This window comes from Scyliorhinus torazame, chromosome 10 (assembly GCF_047496885.1).
Source record: "Scyliorhinus torazame isolate Kashiwa2021f chromosome 10, sScyTor2.1, whole genome shotgun sequence".
Classification (NCBI taxonomy): domain Eukaryota; kingdom Metazoa; phylum Chordata; class Chondrichthyes; order Carcharhiniformes; family Scyliorhinidae; genus Scyliorhinus; species Scyliorhinus torazame.
Genome location: NC_092716.1, coordinates 36,535,088 through 36,561,650, shown reverse-complemented (window position 1 = coordinate 36,561,650; position 26,563 = coordinate 36,535,088). Strand labels below are relative to the sequence as shown.

Here is a 26,563-nt window from a genome sequence, read left to right as displayed (position 1 = left end):
CAAGAGTTACCTTTAACAATGTCAGCTGCTCACAGCCTCAAAATCAAGGAATGGGATGAATACGAAGGGTTCAGGACTAAACATTTGGATACACATAATCGAGAGGCACTTGGCTTGTTGCCTATGTGCTGGACCCAAATGCCAGCCAATCAGGATCCATTAGCCCCCAAGGCAGACATCACCATCAAGTTGACCCTGCCCATTAGGGATGTGTGTGCATATAAACTGTCAGAACCCTCAGTGATATAGAAAACAAGAGAGGGAAGAACCAGATAGGAGCCCAAAGGTGACTGATTAGGCGAGGGCATAGGCCAGGGCCAGTACTGTAATGGAGTTGGGAGGGCACCTAAGCTGTGAATAAACAGTCGCTGCCGCATAAGTTGTGAGGCTGGCCAGGAGGTCAATGGATCAGAGGAGATGCTAATGTTATCCGGCAGCGACGCCAACCTGAATCTCTCTCTTTCATCCCTCGTGGGTAACTGATCCATAACGAAATGCAGCTAGTGGAGCTGGTTATTGTACTCATTACAGCGCTGGAGGAGTACAGACTCCACAGCAACGTGTGGAGGCACCCAGGGCAGACACAGCGGCAGGAGACCAGGGGGTCACAGGACAGATTCAGGGACCTGTTGTCACACCAGCAGTGCAGGGACCACGAACGTGCAGAAGGAGATCGAGGGTATTGGACAACATGTGCCATAGAAGACTCAAGAGGGAGTTGAGGAAGAGGCCGCTGAGAATCATGGAGGATGGAGGCCAGGCGGAAGCGAGGGTGCGCAAGGGCAGGAGGGCAAGGGAGGCCCTCATCACCTCCCACTTCATGGAGTAGGACCAGCATGTTGTCCAACAGTGACCCCCTCTGTGAGCAGGGGGTGAAGTTTCTCGAGATGTTATTCATCAGGGTGCTCGGGCTGGGGGTCCTCCAGTGCCTACTGCCCAGTCAATGCAGGAGGGTGATGACGACTCGCAGTGAGGAATGGTCTGTGATGCTCCTCAGCTATTGCTTAAGGCTGTTTGTCTGCTGCCAGCACGCTGACACCCGTGCTCACTGCTCAGTGAACTTCGGCCCTACAAACCTTCCCTCTGGAGGGTGTTTCGGAGCGAGGGTCTAGGGTTCACTAAAGGCGCCCAGGTGCCAAAGGGGGCACCAGGATGCCACTCTGCCCTGCCCTCAATCACCTGGGAGTCTCTAATGGCCTGAAAGACACCACCTCCTCCTCGCCATGGTGCCATTAGGACTGGTCCACGTTTGTAGAAACCAGGAATAAATGGCGACCTGGCAACATCTCCCAGGCGTGGCCGTTAGCTGCCGTGGGCTGTGAGAATCCAGTGAATGCATATTTAAATGGGTGCAGATCTGGATCACGCTCCGTGAGAATCTCCCTAAGGTCCAAACAAAACAATGACTACGTGTGGAAGAATTGCAAATTGTGGCGGCTGCTGCACGGATTTTCCTGCCCAAAATGACACTTTGGTCAGGATTCTCCGATCCAAGTTTGCCCAGCCACTGTTGCCAGTGAGAACGGAGCTTTTGGCACTCAGTCAAAGCTCCAGTCAGTGCAGTGGACTGGAGAATCTCAATGGAATGGATGGAAAATTCGGCCTTAGTCGTTGTTTGGGAAGATTCCCCTCAACGATTGCTGCTATGTTACTTCTTTCAAACTAAAACCCAAACCATTAGGCATTTTGTGAATCTGAGAACAAGGCTGAGGACAATATTTTTTTCCATTATATGTAAATCATCAGAAACCATTAGATGGAAAGCATGCTCAAGACTTGGAAAATTCCAAACTGCTAGATTGTTACTTGCCGCTCCTAAGCCAGATCTATTTACAAACAAATAAATAGAAAAATGGTGATGGTACCAATACTTAGAAAACAATGAAGATTAAATTGGCCCACAAGGTCTAAATATCTCCTTTCGAATGTCATGTGATCTCTAGACAGGAGCACTGCAGGTTGGTTTCCCATGCGCCCTCTGTAAACTTAAACTCTCACAAAACCCGGCTGCCTGTATCTTAACTTGTACCAATTCCTGTTCATCCACCAATCCTGTGCTCACTGCTCTACATTCATAGAACATACAGTGCAGGAGGAGGCCATTCAGCCCATCAAGTCTGCACCGACACCCTTAAGCCCCAGTTCGCTCCCAGTTCAGCTACAGTTTGGTTTTAAAATTCTCGTCCTTGTTTTCAAATCCCTCCTTGGCCTTGCTCCTCCCAAATTCTAACTTCCTCCAACCCTTAGACTCTCTTATAATCACTCTGCTCCCCCAATGCTAGTCTCTTGCGAATCTCCAATTTTAATCATTTCACCACAGTGGCAGAGCCTTCAATTGTCGAGGTCTCAGGCTTCCCAAAAGTCCCCAACTTTCTCCTCCTTTAATACATTCCTTAAATCCTGTCTCTTTGACAAGCTTCTGGTCACCTGTCATTCCATAGTGTCACTGGAGGGTGGGGTACCCCAAAGACGGGCTGGGGAATCCACCCCTTCTTCCGGATATTCCCAGGTAAGGGTTGCATGACAACTGCCTGAGGTGGAAAATTCCCCTGGGTAATGCACTGCATTGGGAACCATCCAAAAACGTGATTTAAATTGCAAACCTTCTGACTGGATTACATCAATAGTTATTCAGAAAAAGTTAAAAGAATTAAAACCACTTCTAACCTCTGGGTAACTATTGTATAAACTAATACTGACACACACATGCACACACACGCACACACACACACATACACACACAGCCTTGCACCCCACCCCTTTGGAGGCCTGACCCAACACTCACATCCTCCTATCCCCACAACTGAGGACTGCCCAACTCTCCCCTAACCCCAATCCACCCCACTGAGGCCCAACATGACAGCTTTTGTCCTGACCCTCCCCACCGCCCAGGGGTCTCACCGGAACCATTCCCCACCATCTGGAAATCCAATCCTCTTACCTTAGACATTTAGCTACTCCTTGGCCTGTCAAATACCTTTGGCTGGACCTTTAAGCTACCTGATTATGGCAGCTATTGTCGCAAAAAGGGGGCATGGCCTCATTGCATCTGACTCTACCACCCTCGATTTTAGGCCCTGGGGTCATGTTGCCCTGCACAGAAATTTCAGGTATCAATGTAGAAGCGGAGGGGCAATCTGACCGTGATTGCCACTCCACAGGCGTTCAGGCCCAATATCTCCTGCACGGCCTGGTTTCAAATTTTGTTTTATAATGCTCCTTTTTTTAATTCATCCATGGGATGTGAACATTGCCGGAATGGCCAACATTTATTTCCCATCCTTAACTGCCCTCAAGAAGGTGATGGTGAGCCACCTTCTAGAATCAGTGCAGTCCTTGTCTTATAGGCCTGCCCACACTCCTGTTTGAAAGGGATTTTGACCTAGAGAATGTGAAGGAACAGCAATATCACTCCAAGTCAGGATGGTGTAGGTCTTGGAAGGGAGTCTGCAGATGGTGATGTTCCCAGGTGCCTTATGACCTTGTTCATCCAGGTGTTAGAGCTTCTGTGAAGCACCTTAGGATATTTTACTATGTTAAAGATGCTATGTAAATATAAAACAGGAGAGATGGGGATATAGTGGTAATGTCACTGGAATAGAGTTCTAGGCTAATGCTGTGGGGGCATGGGTTCAAATCCTACTATGGTAGCTGGTGGAATTTAAATTCAACTAATTTGGAATTTAAAGCTAAGAACAGTAACCATGAAACTATCGTTGACGGTCATAAAACGCCAACCTGCTTCATTAATGTCCTTTTAGGGGTGGAAATCTTACCTGGCCTGGCCTACATGCGACTCCAGGTCCACATGGTTGACTCTCAGCTGCCCTCTGAAAGGGCCTCGTAAGCCAATTAGTTCAAGGGCAATTAGGCACGAGCAACAAATGCTGGCATTGCTAGTGACGCCCACACCCATGAAATAATTCTTAAAAAGAGCAAAAAACATCAACTTCCATTTTACCTCAGGTTATTTTTAAAACACTTTAGCCCTGCGTACCTGATGTCAAATAAAGATGAATATGTGAAGGAAGGCTACTTCAGAAAGATACCAGAACGCACGCAGCTTTGTGAAGCTGTTCTCCAGGATGGATAATTGAAAAAAAGAAAATTAAAGCAAAATCTTTTCCTGATACTTTTAAAATTAATCTTAATATCGGCCACTATTAAGATTATTTCTATGTTTTATATCCTTCTGACGCCAAATAATTAATTCAAACGCAACTTAATGTATTTAATTTAAGCATGAACTTACTAAGTCACAGAAGGAGTTAAAATTCTGAAGAGAAGGATGTTTTAAAGCAGTGCGCAAGAACATGTGCACATTCAAACTGTGCTCACTCAAAACACTTCTGCTGAATCTTGAGCCTGTCCAAAGAAATTACTTTGGTGCTGACCCATAAATCCAGGCCATCTTTGTTTTAACAAGCAGGAGACCTTTGGCTGCTTTATGGCAGAACCCCAACCACAAGAAGTCTCGAGTTCTAACTGAAATCATAATCATTATGAAGGAGGAAATTAAATACAATATCAGTGGAGAATATTTTCATAGCTGAAACCTCTGAGGCCCATTCCAGACCCACTCGGCTAGCAGTGCTTACTAATGTTTTGCCCTCTGATGGGGTTTGCTTCATTATCAAATTAATCAAATCAAGATGTCCAGGGACTCTGAGTCAGTACTCCCTGTGTGTTAGGTTGAAGCTCTTGCTCACAGACATGGTCCTTACTTGCGCAGTTATTAGAAAAGGTTGTATCTGACCTCTGTGGTGAAATTATTAAAACCTGAAAACAGCAATCTGCGTAACAAATTACAGTGTTTCAGGAACACACCAGAAGTGATTTAACATACAGTATTTACGCACTCACATTAAAAACTGTCTTCAAATTTTGCCATTTCAATCGCTGTCTGTACAGACTACTTTGTGCTAGAGTACCCACAGACACAAGTCCATGATGGAGCAAGAAGAAAAAACATTTATAAAACAATTAAAAAGATAGATCAACCAAAATGTATCTCCTCTTCTTTTTTGTGCCTTTATAAGTATCAATTTTTAAAATTAATTTTCAGAGGCAGATATTACCCTTTAAGTTTTTTTTTAAGCATAGAGAGCCTCACAATTGCTCACCGAAATACGCTGCCTCAGCTCAGTTGCAGATCAGTTATTAATTATTCTGCTAATGGGTTTTTAAAAAAAAAAACAAACAGAATGTTACATATCTAGTTTTTAAAATGTCCAAAACCCGAAAATCAGAGAACTGATCTCCACTAAACAGAGATTTCTTCTAAAGAATGCCCCTTAATGTCACATGATGACACATCATTGCAAGTCATCTGTAGCTAATCTCAAGAAATCAATTTAATTTGGTCAAAAATGATCAGATTTCCAAATTTGCAATGATTAGCAACTGGAGTTCTGCATCAGACTTGCGTTGAAGGATTGATTTTGTTGATCATTGCTGTCGAGTTAAGCCAGCTCTCGAAGCACAAACATGAGGAGATTGGTGCAGATGTCCTGGTGAACTAAGCCTCCACCCTTTAATGCTGCCCCAGGATTTCTGGGTTCGTGAATATGGGGGTGGGGAGGGAAGCGGGTTGCACGAGTTGAGTAGCAGAATTTAGTTCGCGCTTGCAGCAGGTGAAGGTTGGTTACAGATATGCAGACTAATGGCAATGAGACTTCCCAGCCTCTTGGCTTATTTTCTAAAGGCTGGTTGGCTGGCTTGGTGTAGCAAATATGACACTGTGCCTCTAAGACCATAAGACATAGGAGCAGAATTAGGCCACTCGAGACCTGCCCAGACTTCCATCAATTGGGAAGCCTGTGGGGACCTTGGTGGATGACCGAAGCATGGAGGAAAGCACTTCATATAAACTTTTGAATGCTCCATTAAGTAACAATTTTCCTGGAGCCCTCTCAGTGTCAATCTATATCTATGCCTGTAGTCCTGATCACTGAGGGTCCAAACACCCTGTCAACAGACAGCCTTTATTAGGTTCTGTCAGGAACATTCCTATTTATTTATTATTTATTTTGCATGTACATCGTCACAGAGCCAAGCAATAGCCTTCTGAGTGGCCATATGGAATTCTTTAAGCCAGCCTTCAAGTTGAGTCAGTGATCTCAACTATCCCGAGGCCTTGTTTGGACAGCACAGCTGTAGCCTGGATAGTTTTGGTGACTCAACTGACGTTGGGGGTCTGCGCAGAGGCCTTGACCAATACGGAAATGGGTTTTAACCCGTCACTTGGGAGTGGACAAACAGTAGGGTCTACGACAAGAGTGTGAGTTGAACCATATGGGGCAGCGTGAGGGAAGAGGTACAGTTGGTGCATTGAGAAGGTCCTTGAATAAGGGCAGACAGAACTAGGGAGAATTTCTCCAGCAGTTTGCCTGTTGCAATTACCTCCATGGTGTGTGTTTTTCTTTTATTTGTTCAGGGGATCTGGGTGTCACTGGATTTGCCAATATTTATTGCCAACCCACATTTGAAAGTTTATATGAAGTGCTTCCCTCCTTGAACTGAGAGCTTGTTAGGCCATTTCAGAGGGCAATTTTTTTAAAGAGTCAACCACATTGCTGTGGGTCTGGAGTCATATGTAGGCCAGACCAGGTAAAGGCAGCAGGTTTCCTTTCCTAAGGGCATTAGTGAACCAGGTGGGTTTTTACAGCAGACTGTTGATTCAGATTTTCCCAGATTCAAAGTTCACCATCTGCTTTGGTGGGATTCAAACCCAGATCCCCAGAGCATCACCCTGGGTCTCTGGAGTATTAGTCCAGTGACAATACCACTATGCCACTGCCTGCCCTTGTGGTGTGTGTGTGTGTGTGTGTGTGTGTTTGTGGCGTGTGTATTGCGTATATGTGTGTGTGGTGCATGTTGCGTGTGTTTGTGTGTCACGTGTGCGTGCGTGTGTGTGGCCCATATGTGTTTGTTGGGGGGTCAATGTTGCTCATGGACTGAGAGTCAGGGGAGGTGAGTTGGTTGAACAGTACCTGTGATGGTGCACATTATTGAGTTGAGTTTCATCGCTAAGTTTCATGTGCGCAAACTGGATCATACTGGTGCAAAGTGATCAGCAGTTGAGTAAGTGGGGACCAGATCAGAGATCTTTAGGGTCATGGCTTGTGATTTCCATGAGGTATTGGCCAATTCACTAAGGAGCTATTGTGTGTTTTGTTTTTCTCTGCAGTCTTGAGGAGGTGTTACCTGCACGTGAGGGTTTTATCAAAGGTGACACCCAGATAAACAAGGTGGGGATCGTGCTTCTGTTTCTGGCCATCCAGGGTGGTGTTGAATTCCCTCTTAACGCTGGCATTGTGAAGGTGTAAAGTACTAGAGACTCTTTTCCTAATGCTCAGTTTTAGGCACCATGTTTTACAGTAATCTGCAAGCTTTGCAATATTGGTGTTCACTATCTTCCAACTCAGGGAAAGTCTGAGCCTGTATGCTACAGTAGATGTCATCTGCGTAGATCAACATAGATAAAGTCCTGAGACACATTAATGGTCTGGAACAAGACTGTCTTTTATAATAAGGTATGACATCTACCCACTGGTCTTGGATGATACAGTGGATTAGCCATTAGCCATCATGGGCCTGCTGAAGATCCAACCTAGACTTATTGAAGGTTTATTTGCTTCCAGGAATAATCCTTGGTGAATCAGATTGCACAGCCACAATACAGACCCACATTTAAAATGGGCTGACAGCACACAACTATCTCTGATTGAACACCAATTGACAATGTCACTCAGACAGATCTCAGAAAGTTGTTGCGGGAAATGGGAGAAAAATACCAATGGGATATTCTTCTGAGATGAAAGGCCAGATTTTCACAGAATCTTCCTAACTCTGCAGACCTTCAAAAGTGACAGGCGAGGCCCAGATGCAGAAGTCACACCACCATTTCTGACAAAGCCCATTTTTGCCAGAGGTGGAAGAGGGCATGATATGATTCACCCAGGAGGGAACCCCTCAGCAGAACCATTTGAATTAGTGCCGAGTTCAAATAGACCCCATTTCCATTGGGGGCCTTAACACACAGCGTGAAACCGTGACTTGATGGAATAGAGGTAAACACTGCTGAAGAGCAGATAAGGCCTGTAACTGCCATGATTAGTAGTTTTTAATTCCTCTATTCTTTAAACATGAAAAAATTGGCTGAATCGGTCAGTGAAAGTTAAAAAGACACCTGTCTGATGGTGCAGATTGGAAAAAACATTACCATTGGTTTGTGTAATTTAAATAGCGTTCTTTGTTGATGTGTCCTAAGAGCTTTATTATGTTATTAGGAAAGCTTAGCTGGATTTTGAAATCTATACTTATCTCAGCAGTGGGTTCCAAATTCATAGTTTGACAGATTAAAGAATCTATTAAAGGATTAGCTGTCTTTGATATAGGGTCTGAGTCATAATTTGTTTGTTTTTATAAGTGGTTAACCACTTGAAGAGATTTAAAATCTTTGAAGGGTTTTAAGAATGGGAGTTTACTTCACTGTGAGATGCGTAGGAGTAAGGACTATGTAGATTGTTAGAAATGTATTATTTTTCATCTCCACATGGCTCTTGAGGTCCGCCCATGTTGAGGATAGTGGGCGAGCAGCTATGGAGGTGGCATATGAGAGGCCATGGGGAGGGGGGTGGGGTGAGGGACATGAGTTGGCATTGCATGCAGGATATGAGGGATAGGTGGGCGGCATCATTTGGCATGGAGGTATGAACAGCAATTGGCAAGGAAGTTCTGTGGAGCATTGGTTGGAGGGCAAGAAGGGCCCTGTGGGCATGGTTGTTGGAGTGGTAGACATTTGGGATAGGGGTCCAAAAAACTTCTAAAACAACAGGAATTAAATCCCAGAGAACCAAGGCAGGCCTTCTAACCAGTCCACCTTGGCACTTCCTAACCTCGAACTGCATATGGCAGGCCCTACTCTATACTGCACTCGTTCGCTGCCCTGGTGGACATTTTGAGTTCATGGGTAATTTTTACCGAGGCTCATCCAGTGGATCCAGAAATTTCCTGTTTTGAGCTACCCACCTCGATAGCCAAAATCCAGCCCTGGTCTGAATACATTGCTGGGAGAGAGTCAAGTGAGATTTGCTCTATATCCAGCTTAGCTGGACGACCTGACATTGGCACTGAGTGACTAACTGAAGGCACACCAATCTCTAGCTGTAACTTTTCTCACCTTGATGACCATAAAAAGCTGACAAATCATTGTGAAAACTGAAGAAAAGTGTGATGCAATACCACCTGGAATGTGAGCTAACAAAAGGTATGATTGCAAGTACAAAGATAAATGCACGCTGAATTGTCCCAGCCTTTCTGATCAGAGGAGCTCAGCAGAAATGAGAGCAGAGGAGAAAATCAATTGTCCTGTAAAGAAATTTCTCATCTCAGCTCTAAGACTGGATTCTAAGCAGTAAATAATATTAATATCACATAGTATTACATTTAGCCACGACCATCAGACTATATGTGGTATCATACCAGGTGTTGATGTAAATGTCAACATATTTGAAAAATCTGATATTTCAATGTTATCTATTGTTTTGTAATAAAGTAAAATGATATTGTTGAGCAGAATGGGGGCTAGAATATTAGAACTTTCTAGTTCCCAAGAAACGGTTGGAATATTAGAAGTATCTGACCGGCACAAAGGCTAGAATATTAGAAGTTTCTAGTCTATGTGTGAGTCAGACTTTACCTGCCAAGTTTAGTCTGGAAAGTCATGTGTGATTGACTTTTGTAAGGATATTCTGTGGATCGAGGGGACTAAAACTCAGGTTAGGTGTGAAAATCAGCAGACGAGAAGTTGCTGACCCTGAGAAAAAGTCTGCAAGACATCTTGGTGACAGCACTAAAAATCTTGCATCCATTGATCGAGAACTTATTCGAGAACTTGATCCGCATTTCTAAACTGCATGAAGGTTTTAATAGAGAGGGGGAATAGTGGTAGTTTAGAGTGTTGTCTTGATTTAACTGCATAGAACATCACGAATAATATTGATGTTGTTAACACGCCATATTTAGTATGTAATGACTATTGGTCCCAAAGCCACGAAGGGATGTGTCGATATTGTACTTTATTTTTAGTATTGAAATTGTGATAACAGTTGCAAATATGTAAAGTTGTAACACACAGTCTATTTGTGTGGTTAGGTGATGAGTAATGTGTTAAGATAAGACTTAATTTTTTTTTTTAACTGTGTATTTAACAATAGGAAGAATTTATTTGGAAAAAGTGATAGTTCGATGTGGTTTTGCGAATATTGTCGGCATATTATATTGCAAATGTTGTAATGGAAAATATACACTTTCATGTTGTAAGGGAAATGATAACAGACGAAAGGGATTTGAAGGAAATTTGTCAGAAAGATATTCTCTCATGTACATCAGGGGCTGGCAGACATACATGGTTCAGGACCTGAGAGGTGAGGTTATGTCAAAATGAATACTTAGTTGTATTAGAATGTTTAGATCAAAGATACTTTTTACAATCAAAGTGATAAAAGTTACTTTACAATAAAGTCATAAAAACTTAATAACTGTTAGAAAGAGAATATAAACCTAGAGACCAGAGCAGGAACTAGCAGAACCAGAACTCAGAGAGAGGGGAGAAGCAGAGAAGGAATAAGCAGCTCAGAGTCAGATTACAGTCAGCTTGGCCATGGGAAAGGGACGGGGCAAAGCAGCCGAGCTAAAACAGCTAATACATCTAAAGAAGACTAGAATTTAAAGAGGAGGCAGAGTCAGCTCAGAGACAGCCAACAGAGCCAGCTCTCATAGCTCGGTACATGGGAAAGATAGGACACAGCAACCGAGCTCATCAGTGAATACATCTAAAGAAGATCAGATTTTAAAAAGAAGATTGATTGTCAAGTTGGGCCTGAAGGTCCCATCAACCAACCAGTAGGATCCAGAAGCAAGATCTTTTTCCTTTCTGCAAAGAAAGTATTTGCAGCTTTTAAAAGAAAAAATATAATAATATAATAACTGAATTTAACCTGAAATAGTGGTTAGTCCATAGTCTACTTTACTTACTTAGCAATGCGGGACCTAGGATCGATGCTACTAAGTGGTAAGTAGATGAAATCTTCGGTGAAGGTATGGGTTATACCGGGGGGTAACTTGAAAACATAGTTTGACCTGAATAGCACCCACTGAAGCCTGCATCGGAGTCGGGGAGTGAGAATCCCTGTTCACCATTTAGAATGTCAGCCCTTTTTGGTATAGGGGGACTTCAAAGAATAGTGGTGAGTTTTCAACAACAACATTTAACTCTCAAACAACACCGCAAGAAAATAGAGAGTAACTGGTCATTTATCTCACTGCTATTTCTGGCTCTCATTGTGTGCAAACTGGCTTCTACATTTGCCTGCCTTACAACAGTAGCTATACTTGGAAAAATGCTTTGGGCAGCCTGAGAACCTGAAAAGCTCAAAGTAAGTATATGGGCCAGAATTCTCCGGTCGTTCCCGCTGGCAGCGCACTCCTGCTCCTGGGTTTCGCAGCAGCATGGGATGGTTTCAATGGGAAATCCCATTGACAAACGGCAGGAAGATGGAATCGCACCACTAGTCAACAACATGCAGTCAGGAAGCACACCGCTGGCAGACCGGAGAATCCCGCCCAAGGGCTTTCTTCCTCTCACACGGAGATATGCAGGACAACCAACACTAACCAGCTTTTTCATCTTTATAAGGCTCAGAAGGCTACCATCACTAAAGGAAGTCCAGATACTTTCGAGACTATTTTAAAACATTAATTTAGAGTATCCAATTATTTATATTTTTATAAATTTAGAGTACCCAATTCGTTTTTTCCAATTAAGGGGCAATTTAGCGTGTCCAATCCACTTAACCTGCACACCTTTGGGTTGTGGGGGTGAAACCAACGCAGACATGGGGAGAATGTGCAAACTCCAGGGCTGGGATTTGAATGCCGCAGTCCCAGTGCTAACCACTGCACCACATGCCGCCCCTCTTTCGGGTCTATTTTTATTATAGTTTTACTATATAGCTGTTTCCTAATGAGTAATAGCCAAGCCCTTTTTTGAATTATGGTGAGGTCATCTGCTAAATCCAACTAACTTATAGTGTTGGGTTGTTAAGTACTACACTTGGAACCAAAATTGTCACGTCATTGTTTCCCACAAGAGGGTAATAAATTTTAAAAGGTGACTGAATTTCTGCCCAAAGATCACATTATCTGTACTCCAGTCCTCTTAGCAAGTCATGTGAAGTGCCAAGACCAACACACAGACTTCAATGGGAAATATAATTGGCTATAGTGCAGAGAGGGCTTTGAATTTGCTATCAACCCATTTAACATTGACCAAATTCAATTCTAGAGCCAATACTTCTGGCTACTGGCTCCAGAAAGGACAGCAAGGCTATATTTTCTGGGAGATTTAAGGAATTATTTAGGTTGGCAAATTTATGCGCACCCTTGACTACGGGTCTGGTCGTCCAGGCAGCAATTTTGTTTTTTCTAATCAATTCACCTTTACTGAAAAGTTCAAGAGTGAAGCACCTGCTATGCGATCCAATGGCCCCGCTGCAACTGTAAACAAGCTCGCTGCGGCACAGCGGACCGATAAAAGCCGGAAGACCCCACTCCTGGGACCTACCCGGCTCGCAATACCTCACGAGATCCAAAGCGATCTCACGAAACATTGCAATCATTTTTTGGCAAATCGGCATATTAGATTAAGACAACTAGTCTCACTCTAATGTGCAGATTTCCAAGGTACCTGAGGCTTTGAGATTCACCCTTTTCACCTCGGAAACGTTGGACGAGTGCCGTTCAGCACTGGTCTCACAAATGGAGACCAGATGGAACGGCACTTGTGAGAATCTCCCAAGGAATCTGAGGCCCCCAGCTGCATGCCTTTTGGGCAGGGTGGTGCCCTGGCACTGCTGATGCCACCTGGGCACCCTGGCAGTGCCAGCCTGGTGCTTTGGCAGTGCCAGGGCACCACACTGTCATTATTTGTGTGTGTTTGAGCCGGGGGTGCCCTGTTTGCATGTTGAGAGGGGCCACGGACCCTCCCATAGTGCGTCTGGGCGGGGGGCGTGGCTTTGGGGACCCCTCTGTTCAAAACGGAGCCATATGCGGCCTTGGCTGCACATCCCCTGCTGAGGCCCTGTCAAGTTGTGTAGCCATGTGTTTCTCGGTGCTGAAAATGCCAAGAAACACGTGGCTAAGTATGCTCGCTATGAGACTTTGTTCACAATTAGTTGAATCGCGCCCCATGTGCAGGGCTGGAGTCACAAACAGGCCAGTATGGGCAGGGATAGCAGATACTGTTCCCAAAAGGACAATAGTCATCCAGTTGGATTTTGGAAAAATCTGGTAGCTCGCATGAGGATTTTCCCTGGTGCCAGCTCCACCTGGATCACAAGTTGGCGTTTTGAGTTTCGTGAATGCTACCAGCCCTCGAACAATCAGGTTTATTGTGTTCACTTTCATAATTTGCCATGATGAAAATGTATTACTATTATTTCGATTGTCCAGTACTCTACCCACCAAGAGAGTATCTGTACTTAAATAAATATTGCACTGCCGACTTGTCCAGGCTCCGAGACAATTCAATTATTTCCAACCTCTACAAATCTGTTATACCAATCTTGTCTTTGCATTTTTACTTCTGCTTTTTCTTTGACTCAACCCACTTTAATTGAACGCTGCCTAAAAGCAGTCAGTTGAGACAGGCAAGCCAGCAATTTTGCCATGAGACCCAATTTTGTCTCCACGTCTATGGGCACTTGATGTTTTCTTCTCTACATGGTGAAGAGTGCGGGTGAGAGAAGGCTCACCCCACGGTTACAGTCCTATAATTATTGGTGGAATCCTTGCTTGCAATCTTTTGTTAATTTAAAAAGTACCATTGCAGTTCAGCACATTATATGAGGTTTTGTTTATGTTGCTGGCACTGTGCTTTGCTTCTAACAATTTGTGATCCCCTCAACCAAAGGAATTTGTTATACATGAAGGGCATGGTAATATTTAATTGGGATCAGTGATCACTTTACAACATCTTTCCTAAGACTATCCTTTTGCATAGAGTAAACCTTTTGTTCAAGTACACCACAATGCGTCGCTGCCATTATTATTGCCGTTGATGCCAGCAACAGTAAAAGGTATGGCAAGGGCAATCGAATGACATTCAAGGTCCTTTTGTGTTTGGTCCAGTTAATTGGAAAATACCAAATAGTGCAACGTTCATCACATTGCAAGTAGATTTGTTTCAAAAAGATGAGACGATTAGATCAAGATTAGTTCCTATTTTTAATATGTTCTTCATAAAAGAAACAAAATCTAATGCAGTGTTTAAATCGATTTATTCCCTCCAGAATCCACATCAAACATATTCCACTATCTAAAGTATTTTGGCGAATTAACTTGCGACAAGAAACAATTTTCTTGAATGAGTTTATTAACCTGCAGACTTTGGCAGGTGAAAGGGAAAGGATTGGACTAGCTTCGTGAGAGTCATGTTAGAAACCAATGGGTACCTACCTGTCTCAGCAGCTGGACACTTGCGAATGGTGAAGATTTGCCCAAGGTCATCTTCATCCTCTGGCAAACCCTTCTGTAGCCGCTGTAATTTGCGCAGGCTCTCACTCCGTTGGTGTTTCATGGAGCGTACGTGCTGAATAAGGTTAAGTTTTGCCTTAGTAGAGTAGGTACACAGTGAACAATGGTAGTAACATGCCTCAGCCTCCACCGTGCTGTCATGTTGTTGCAAGTGCTAAAAACAAAAGGAGAAAAATAATCAATGGTTAACACTACTGACAAAATACCACTTTAAATTATATGCTTTTCACAAATGTATTTTACTTCCTTTAGTACAAAAATATTTACCAATACTGACCATTCCTTTCCTCGGTTTACTCTCATAGGAGAGGCACTGCTGCGGTACAGACAACACAACTTATCCAACTGACCCATTCGCCCACAAAGGGCTTTACTCAAGCCAAACTGTGCTGACAAAATGATGCAGTAATGTTACCACATGTTATGTTTTTGATGTCTAAGTATGAGCTGCTAATTCACAGAACCATAGAACGGTGACAGAACAGGAGAAGACCAATTAGCTCATCTGCCCATGTCACTACTCCTCAAGAACAATTTAGCTATTCCCACTCCCTGGATCGTCCCTCTGGTCCTGCATTTTCTTTTCCCTACAGGTGCTTATCCAATGCCCTTCGAAAGCCAAAATTGAATCTGCCCCCAACAGCCTTCCATCTGAGGCTGAACCAGTGTTTTATAAAGGTTCATTACCATCTTCTTGCCTTTGTACTCAAGGCTTCTATTTAAAAATATGGAGGGTCCCGTATACTTTTTAAAATCACTTTCTCAACTTCTCCTCCCACTTTGAATGATTGTGTATCTCTGCTCCTGCACCAACTTTAGAATTGTACACATAGGTTTATACTGCAGGTTTGTATTCTTCCGACCAAAATGTGTCACTTTAACCTGCCCTGCACTAACTTTCAACAGTCACATGTCTATCCACTCCTCTAGCCTGCCTATTTCCTCTTGATTTCACCCTCACAATTCACTAGGCTTTCAACTTTTGCACCACCTGTAAATTTTTTTAAATTATTTGTTCATGGGATGTGGCATCACAGGCTATGCCAGCATTTATTGCCCATCTCCAATTGCCCTTGAGGGTGCAGTTAAGAGTCAACCACATTGCTGTGGGTCTGGAGTCCCATGTAGGCCAGACCAGGTAAAGATGGCAGATTTCCTTCCCTGAAGGACATTAGTGAACCAGATTTTAACAACAATCGACAATGGTTTGATGGTCGTCATTTGACTTTTAATTCCAGAAATGGTGCCCCCCACACCAAAGCCCAAATCTTGAATATAGATCTTGGACTGGAATACACAGCCCCTTGCTGGGCGTGCTTTTGTCAGGGGGGCATGTAAAGTAAGTCAGGTGGTTAGCCCGACCACTTTCCTGCCCACCCCGACTCGGTCGGCGTAATATAGGGGGACTGGTTGAGGCATTCACTAACTAGGCTGACCGCCCTTAAGTGGCCAATTACTGCCCATGGAAGGTCCTCAATCTGCCTCCACCACCATAATACACCGACTGGCAGAAGATAGGTCAAGAGTAAGAAGGCTGCTTTTTCACACAACACAACTCAGGAATTTGGAGTTATACTGCCTGCGATTTTCCAATCAGTTATTTTACTCAGAAAACTTTCCCCAATCATAGTAAAATTTAAAAATAAGTGCCAATTTTAAAATACTAGCCATTCCTCAGTACCACCCTCTGTTCGACAAATCCCCAACACATTAAGCTAGTGATTCTGCTACAGATCCTCGAGTGCCCAAGAGTGTGAGGACTAGCTTGAGCTAGGCCAGTTAGGAATGAAATCAGAAAACATTTTTTTCATACAAAGGGTAGTGGCAATCTCAAAGGCTATTCCTCAAGATGGTGCAAACCCTGAGCCAATTGAAATCTTCAAGACTGAGACTGATAAATGTATCTTAGGTTAGCAGCCTAAGGCATTGCCGGAAAGATGGGTGAAAGGAATTTAGGTCTGTAATATCCATGATCGAACTAACTGGCAGGAGAGGTTAAAGGGAATGAATGACCCGTTCTTGCTCCATGTTTCTATGAATCCTTTGCAGCCCAGGTGCTTTTACTTTGATTGCATTCAAGCATCCAGCCGCCAATTCAATTTTTAAAATTTTCACATCAACAGAATTTCATTCTTTTGCAACAGCCCCATTGTTGTAGCCCTTAGATGGTCCTTGTAAACATTGAACTAACAAACACACTTCTCATTTCAGCTATGCCCGCTTTACTAAACTCGAGAATAGTATTTGTTCCTCATTTCCTCCATACACTTGGAAATTTTGACAGTTGTCTTAATTTCTTAAACAAATCTAAATTTGTATAGTTGCTAGGCTATTTCTGCAGTTCATTTACAAGTTGAGCCTTCCCATTGTTGATCATGGCCATCTTCTGCTTCTGTATAGAAATGTCCTTGCTTTATCCCCAAAAGCTTCCGTCACTGATCACTGTACCTGCTGACCAGATTGGCCTTCTACCCCCCACAATTCTTTTTTTTTTGTTTAAATTTAGAGTACCCAATTAATTTTTTCCAATTAAGGGACAATTTAGCCTGGCCAATCCACCTACCCTGCACATCTTTGGGTTGTGGCGGCGAAACCCACGTAAACATAGGGAGAATGTGCAAACACCACACGGGCAGTCTACCAGAGCCGGGATCGAACCTGGGACCTCGGCGTTGTGAGGCAGCAGTGTTAACCACTGCACCACTGTGCTGCCCTACCCCCCACCATTCTTAACAAATACATTCTGGCCAGGATTCTCCATCCCGTCACACCCGACCAATGGGGTTTCCCATTGTGGGCAGCTTCACGCCGTCGGGAAATCTGCGGGTGAAACGGAGGATTCCGCCGACGGAGAATCCAGCCCTCTATCTTTGCTGGATGATGATGGCAAGATGGTAATGTCACTGGATGAGTAATCCAGAGATTGATGCTCGGGGACATGGGTTCAAATCCCACCACGCAGCTGGTAGAATTCAAATTCCGTTTAGAAACGTGGAATATAAAGCTAGTCTCAGTAATGGTGGTTGTGAAACTATCATCGATTGTTGTTAAAAACCCATCTGCTCACTAATGTCCCTTAGGGGAAATCTGCTGCCTTTATTTGGTCTGGCCTACATGTGACTTCAAACCCACAGAAATGTGGCTGACTCTTAACTGCTGTCTGAAATGGCTTAACAAACCATTCAATTCAAGTTAATTAGGGATGGGCAATAAATGCTGGCCCCCCGCCAGCGACGAGACATCCCATTATATAATTTTTTTAAAGCCTGTTTTAGTTAGTCCTGACCCATTCTCCTTCACGTGTGTGAGCACCCTTCCACGATTTGCGATGCAAAGCTTAATGGTCTAATATTACTCTTACTCTTGACTTCTCATTTACCTACCCTGAATCTTATGACCCTGTTTACTAGCTACCACCTCCCCGCCTCATGATCTAATGTCCCTATTGTTCAGCAGCATTAGGTCGAGTGCAGCTTTAGTTCGAGCCCTGCCCATAGGATTTTGATTTGTGTAGCAGTACTTTACACATCCACAAATTCCCAGGTTCCTGTATATTCATATATTCATCTTCCATTCAATGCCTGGGTGCATAAAATCCCCCATTATCAAAATATTGCCATTGCTGGATGCTTTCCTCAATTCCCAGCGAAATATCTGATCAATGTCAGGTGGAAGTCTGCAACAAATTTCCACCAGTAGCTTTCCCTTGTTTCCCCTCATTTAACTGCATCCCAAGTGACTTAGTCTCCTCTGAGGCCTCTTTGATGTCATCTCTTTCCTGGACCTTTATGTTATCCTTTATTTATCCTCCAACCCTACATGGATATCTATCACTTCAACATGGTTTAAACCCAGCACATGTCATGTCACACTTGTGCTTTTTCTGCTGCCATTCGATTTCTAACATTTATGGATGAGTCCTTTCATTCACTCGTCCTTTCTCCACTAACGTATTTTTAAATCTCATTTTGGGGCTCTCCTGGCAAATCAGGCATTTACTGCCCATCTCCAGATACAACCGAGTTGATTTACTGGACCAATTCAGGGGGCAATTTATTAGGATAATTCGTCCATGTTTGTGCGGCACTGGAGTCGCATGTAGGCTCGAGTCAGAAAGGACGGCAAGCTTCCTTCTTCAAAGACAATTACTGGGCCAATTGGGTTTTTATGATGATGTGGAAGCTTTGTGGTCATCTTTACTGACACCAACTTTTTATTGAAAAAAATCAACTGAATTCAAACACTCAAACCAGCATGACAGGACCTCAATTTGCATTCTTTGGATTATTAGTCCAGCAACATGACCACACTGCTACCATTCCCTCACTTACCTTGTGCTTCATATTAATTCACTATTCCTTCCTAGGCTATACTTTATATCTGATTTTCATGTCTGCTATTTAAACCTATCTTGTATACTAGTAGAATACTTTTTTCTCGTTTTTACTAGTTTTAAATATCCCTCCTTCATGCAAGGTATATTTTGAGTGTATCCCTGTCTCTCTCCTATTAATGCAAAGTACATCCAGTCAGTACCAATCTCTCCTTTCCAAGATAGCACCCAAACTTTGATCTTTCTACCACATCACCAGCCAAAAAATTGATGTATTCGGTGATATATTCGATTCCAGTTTGCCTTGCTGCTTGTTGGGTGTTGCTTCGGTAGTTCCCCCTTTATACTTACTCCCCAAAATTATATCGAAGAGCTGCTGAATTCTGAACTTTGATTCTTTCTCAATCTTAGGCACAATATACAGGGAAAACCTGAACGTAAACCCATTGTGTTGAAGATTAGAGGGGAATTTTGGGTGAGACAAGAAGGTTAGGAAAAGCTTCTCCAGGCAAACAAAACAAACAAACATAACAATGAGGCAAAGCAGATACTGGCAATAATGTACAAGTACAAAGATCAAGGGACTAACATGTTTTGAAAGATACTTATCCTATGTTAAAACCAGAAGAAATGGGATGTCAGTTCTACCATCATCTTCTAATTCCCACCTAACAAAAACCCACGAGTTATTTTACAAAAACCACAACTTTTTCTAGACAACACTAATTCAAGATTCTCCAGTCATGCAATTTGCACGATGTAGATTCCAATCTGGGCCACATGACAGATTTGATGCTAGTCAATCATTTGAATACGATGTTTATCCATATACAGTCTTTGATGGAATTGTACAGAACAGACAGCATGCTCATGCTACACAAATAGGCAGTAAATTTAATTTAGATTAACTGAAAATAAACTCTCTGCAGCGTACACTGCAAGTATCTTTACTAACATTTTGAAGCTTCTGCATATCACTACCCCAAATAGAGACATTTTACTTTGCAGTGTCCAAGAACTGCAGTAAATCTTTCAAATGAAACAGAACACTGTTCCACAATAGTTCATACTCTGCCCTGATTTAATTCAGATATTTTCAAAAATTTGGTAGAGCTATGTATGTATTTCACCCTGTAGTTACAGTCAATAATTATAAAGCATTTATCACTTTATTAGGCTTTAGACAGGTATTATTGTGATGTAAACCAACATATGAGGATGATATAGGGTTTAAAATGGAATATTTCTAAGTATTGAATAAAAAGTTTTCAAGGTAATCTCTTATTTAGACCTCCACATAGCTACAAGTCCATCCACAAACATTCACTCCCTCCATTACCAAAACACAGTAGCAGCAGTGTGTCCCATCTACAAGATGCATTGCAGGAACTCACCAAGACTCCTTAGACATCACATTCCAAACCCACGAGCACTACCATCTAGAATACAAGGGTAGCAGAGCAACGGGAACACCACCTGCAAGGTCCCCTCCAAGCCACTCACTATGCTGACATGGAAATATATCTCCATTCCTTTACTGTTGCTGGGTCAAAATCATGGAACCATATCCCTAATCAGCACTTTGGGAGTCCCCACGTCACAGAGTCTATAGTGGTTCAAGAAGGGAGCACACCACCACCGCCTCAAAGGCAATTAGGGATGGGCAATAAATGCTGGCCTTGCCAGTGAAGACCACATCCCTCAAATTAATTTTTTTTAAAGTTAATTTCCCCAGTTGGAATTATTTATTAGGAAGTGTTAAGGTAGGAGCTGAAAAGAAAGCAGAAGTAACTGATACCATACTTGTATGTTGGTTTACATCACAATAATACTTGTCTAAAGCCTAATAAAGTGATAAATGCTTTATAATTGACTGTAACTGCAGGGTGAAATACATACATAGCTCCACCAAATTTTAGAAAATATCTGAATTAAATCAGGGCAGTGTATGAACTAAAAGATACTTGCAGGGTCTAATGTTTAATTCTGACAAAGACCAGTTATTTGTGGAAACGAAGGGTGGGATATTTTGCACAACCTGCCGTGTGTTTCGTAGTGCCAGAGGCTACCCTCCATTGGCCGGCGGCAGGATCTTCAGGTCCCACTGCTGTCAACAGAGTTTCCTGTTGAATGCATCCCTCGTCGCCAGGAAACCCATGGCAGGGATGCGCCATCGGCAGGACCAGAAGATCTCACCAGCTGGAAAGTCCGGTGTAAGTCTTGGAGGGAAAAGTCTAAATTATACGCAAGGTGGAGAAACATGTTCAATGACCAGGCTGTGGTTCATGGCGGAGGACACACAGAGGTTGTGAAGAAACAGGAGAAAAGTTGAGCGTTAACTTTTATTTATTTTGAAGGAAACTATTTGGGAACATGGTGGATGAGGCATAATCTTCATAGCTCAAAACTAGACAAACAAATTAGAAATTACACTCCATGGATCACATGATACTGTCATTAGATGGAAACATCGTACACTGAACTTTCATTCATTGTCAATTTTCAAAATTACTCACAGCTGGCTAACAAGCCTAAATATTTTGTAATAAGCTACTCAATGTACTGCAAGCTTTAAAGAATTAAGTATTTCAAGGGCAGCACTTCATTTTATTGCTATTCTCTTTAAAGAGTTAGTTTAAAAATGTTTGCTTTGATCTTCTTACACATCTATACTCGTGTTCATTAGCTATTACCAGTGCAACATCTCATAAACATAGCGGTTATAGCTTGCTCAAGCTCAAGACGAGCTTGAAGCATAATATCCCCTCGAGCTGTGTACAATGTGCATACCAGCATTGAAAAAAACAGACTAAATTTGTTTCATCTATTTTTGAAGGTGTGGGATGGTGGGAAGGTGTGCAGTAATTTCTTCAAGTGATTTTTAGCTGGGGTCTAATGTTTAATTGATGTTAGATTTGGGTTCAGAAATTACCATAAAAGGATTGTTCAAAGGAACTATTTCTGTCCACTCTGATTGGTCGTATATGTAAATGTTAAGTTATTTGGCCTGGATGGCCCATAACTTCCATGGAGCGGCAATCAGATGTGGATTGCCACACCGTACCAACTTACCTTCACTTAAATTATAAAGTGACAGTCTCATCCAACCAGTGACAAAATGCAAAGGGTGCAGAGCGAAAGAGGACACTCCCACTTTTTACTGCACCAGCTGCCATAAAGCAGGTGCGTTTAAAGGTCCCATTGAAAGGGAGAAGGTATGAGAAGTGAAAGGCATGGGACAGTTCGGACATTGGGGTGGGGTGGGGGTTTCAGACATGAGGGGGTAGCTGGACATGGGGGCGAGGGGGGGGGGGGGGGGGGAAGAGTCCCCGGCGGAGCATGGTCTGGGTCTTTAACATAGTTACTCTGAAGTGTTTTTTTTTCCTTCAACTCTTTCAGAGCAACTATGAGGGTAACTCTGGCAGAAAGATCTGAAGTTAGCGATTTAAATCATTTCTGTTGGATGCTTCCCAGTCCAGCCCAATTGTCCAGGGGAAATGAGCGCTTCTGGGCAATTGCCGGGGGAACCCACATGTGGGAAATTCTTAGAGGGATTCCCCAGCACACCTTTGGGGCACCACCCCAAACTCCCCCTCCCCCACCACCCCCACCCCCAAATCCGATGCAGGGAAATCCATGACGACACACAAACAGTGGCCAATGAATACCTTTATGGATACGCACAACAATGCAAAACTTCAAGATTACCTCATTGTAATAATAATAAGAATAGCTTATTGTCACAAGTAGGCTTCAATGAGGTTACTGTGAAAAGCCCCTAGTCGCCACATTCTGGCACCTGTTCGGAGAGGCCGAAACGGTTCTCTTGAAAAGGTATTTTTCTGCTGTCTGGTCTTATTAATGCATGTTTCTTTCTACTTTCAAATCATACTGCTTGAAGATATTTACCACAGGCCCTTTTTTTAAACAACTCATTCACTTCTTCTGTGCATAAAAATACATAAGAAATATATAAAACACAAGATTAAAATATGATTAACAAACTTGACGTCATGATGCTTCCTCTCTTCAAACAGACATAATTATTATAGCAGTTCCCACCAAATCCCTAATGCAATAGTAATACATTCTTTCTTCATGATTTCGTTAACTGATGTTGCTTTCTTCCTCCAACATCAAATGCTCTCACATGGCTGGGTTTAAATCTGCCATCACAGTTCTCTTGGAGGAGGACACAGGCTGATCAATTCACTTTCTCACTTTACAGACACAGACACTACCTAACCTGGATTTCAAGCCAATGGATTTTTTGAGCTTGGTTTTCTAGCTGTGTTTGTTACATTAATAGCACTGGCAAGAAGGTATCACAAACACTATGGAACCAAAATTTAATGTTGGCCAGTCATTTCTATCATTCCAAGAATGCTAATTTGGGTACTGCATTGACTCTGAATATTGCTGCAAATGCCAGCAAAATTAGCACTTTTTTAAAATGCATTTCTTTCAATTAAAAAAAGTCTATATACTGTACTTTGGTGCCAATATAACAAGAGCACATTATTCTGATCTATAGCCTTCCTTACCATATTCATACAAATATACATAAAACACAGAAGACCTTGGGGCTTTTCAGACATCAACTGGGATTCGCAGCCCAGCAAAGGTTACTTCTCCACGCTATTCAAGTAAAATTTTAATTTGAAGATAGCAAATGTAATTTGTTTGTACGTGCCCCCCCCCCTCGCTAATTATAATATAATCATCAGGGATCAAAATGTATTAAATTAAACTCTGTGCATGTGCTTTCCTTAACCCTCTGAGTTCTGACACCACATTTCCACACTAAAGCATTCAGTGCAATAAGGCAACCATTTTTAAATGTACCCACAGGTGGCCAACCTTCAATTAACTTTAATTTCTGATCTGATAACTTTTCTTCTCATTCCTGCTTTAATATTTTTACATTTTAAAAAGTACTTTCCATCAGTAATGGGTTTGTTGAAATATAAGCGCAATGTTCACAGGGAGCTTGTCTGAAATTGGCAGTTCCATTTTTGGCGCGTATTGCGGGATATTTTTAGGCACCTGCAGCGGCGAGAATGACTCCGCTATCTAATGGGACTCTGCTTTTTTTTGGCCTCTGCGGTGACCGCCACGCCGAGGCCGCTCTTACCTCATTTCCTGCACTGACGAGATCAGGCCCATGAAATCCATAAAGGAATATCTTCGGTGCCTATGTGACTGATGCCCCAAACATTGGGAATGTCTCCATACCACTCTGACATGGCAGCTGCAAATGCACTTGCGATTTGTGGTGCCATATTTAAATGCTGCCCCGATCTTTCGACCCCCCTCGACATCCCCGCAGCTGACTCTGGACCTCCACTGCCCCAATTTACCTCTTAGATGGTCTTAAAGACCCCCCTCTCACCTCTTAAAGGCAGGGCACCACCGGGCCCAATCCCTTGTATGGGCAACCTGGCACCCGGGCACCTAGGGACTGCCAGCCTGGCACCCTGGCAGTGCACCTGCCCACCTAGCAGTGCCACGCAGGCACCCTGGAAGCGCCACGGGTGCCGGGGTGGCAGTCACGGTGCCAGGCTGGCAGTGCCAAGGTGACCGGGTGCCAGCAGGAGTGCCAGGGTACCACCTTTCCCAACTCGGGGGGCCTCCAATGGCCTGGCAGCCGCCCCCCTCCCGGCCTCTTGCGAGATTAAACAGCCTTGTCGCGTCACCAAGTCATGTACAATAAGACCATTAAATCATGCCCGAAATTGCAGGCTCAATTCATTGTGGTCAATACGGATATCAATAGTCATCTAAATCTCATTTATATTAGTGTTAGAGCTGGAGAAATATCTGTTTTGAAATGCCTCTGAGTGGGATTCACCAGCCACGCTGCGTCGAAAAAGCAGCTCACTGCGGTGCAGTGTGGCCGTTGAAAGCTGGGAGACCCCGCTCCCAACCCAGGAATCAGGCCCCTTATCCAAAGCGAGTCGCGTTTAATAGCCATACGTTTCTCGGCACTGTGAGCGCTGGGAAACACGTGGCTAAACGCGCTCGCTGACGTACATTTGAGCATGAAATGGCTGCAGCGCAGGTAGAGCCAGCAGGAACGTTGGCTGGAAGCCAACTCACTCCATGCCACCCATCAATGCTGCCACAACTTGCTGTGGACGGGCTAAATGAGCCACAGTGGGACTTCTGCCCCTTCCACAGCAGCTCCAAGAGTTTATTAAGCGTGCTGCCAGACTGCGACCAGTCCTAAGAAAAAGATCCAAAGGATTCCAGAGTGAGGTAAGTCTGCGGTATTGTGCAGGAAGGTTTCGGCCAGCTTAGGGTTAATGGCAGTGGAGATGGGGGTTTTGGAGAGCAGGCGGTTAGGAGGAAAGGGGGCTACTCGCTTCGAGGGGCTTCCCCGGTGCACAATGGCACCTACCAAAGATAACATCCCTGCTTTCCTTTCTGTATCCCTTCTTACTGCCCTTTTAAAAACTTTTCTTACAAAAATGGCCAGCCTATTCCTGCCCAACGGCCCACACCAACCTTATTATGGGGTGGACTGTGTATTATTGGCTTGTTAACAAGGCTATTGACCTCTGATCATTTATTTCCATACGGTGGATGGGTAACCGATTTCGATGCCCACCCACCTACCACGTGATGAGGGTGAGCAAGGTGGTGGGCTGGGCATTTGCCGTATTTTATGTGTCTACCTGCCAAAAAGAGCATGACTGAGGCATGTAAAATCCAGCCAAAGGTCTGGCTCGCTTTGCCACAGTCTGGAACATGTTAAGGTTTTATGTTCCAGTGGATCCTTGGGCATTGCCATGCTCATCTCATTTTTATTGTCCTTTCAGACAAGGATGTGATTGCTATTTCCTGCAAGTTTATTGTTTTTTTTGTTGCAGGGGGGAATCTAATTATTTCGGCTGACTATTTGAGTTTGAGGGCTCAAAGACTGTGTGACAGCAGCACTTGCAACCGAGATGTACTGACGAGACGATCGCAGCCGAACAGTAAAACGATCAGCGAGTCCACTGGTTTTGAATTCTCTCAGTGTGCAGCTTATTATTGGTGTGCATGTTAGGGCAGCAAATATACTTGCATTCAAGTCTTCAACCTTTAGAATTTAGTGACATTACAATTTAACAATTTCTCTCAAGCTTTATCTACATAACAATCCATTCTGGAAAATTTCGGCAACATTCCTTACTATAAATCTGTGATTTGGGGTTAAGTCTCATCTTAGTTCAGTTGATAGTACTCTCGCCTCTCAATGAGATGGCCCTGGTTTCAACCCTCACTCTCAGGATCTGGGCACATATTCTACCTAGGCCGGCAAAAAAGGTGCGCACTAAAAGAATACTGAGTGTAGCTCAATGAGGATCATCCTTGACTCTCCCTCAGAAGCATGTGGGTCAAGTCACATTCCCGGGCTTGAGCACAAAAGTCAAGGTGACAAAACAGTGCTGTACTGTGAGAAACACAAAACGGCCCTCTAGCACTCACGCCTCTCACTCCCATACACTCCCCATGCCCCATTGAGGCCAAATCATGGCCCCACGCATCTCCTCATACCCCTCATACCAACCTATGCCCATCCACCCACCCCCATGGCCCTTTATAACCCCCATTCTTAATGCCAAATCATGCCAACACATGCCTCCT

At 43.5% G+C, this 26,563-nt stretch overlaps 1 protein-coding gene across 5 annotated transcripts in view; it reads right to left on the bottom strand.

Moving 5' to 3' along the window:
* zfhx3b (zinc finger homeobox 3b) overlaps positions 1–26,563 on the bottom strand; it is a 594,034-nt gene that overhangs the window by 247,728 nt on the left and 319,743 nt on the right. For all 5 annotated transcript variants that reach the window (XM_072517941.1, XM_072517942.1, XM_072517940.1 and 2 more), the window contains one exon: positions 14,521–14,752. In XM_072517941.1, coding sequence (XP_072374042.1) covers positions 14,521–14,752 — 232 coding nt within the window. The remainder of the gene's footprint in view (positions 1–14,520; positions 14,753–26,563) is intronic.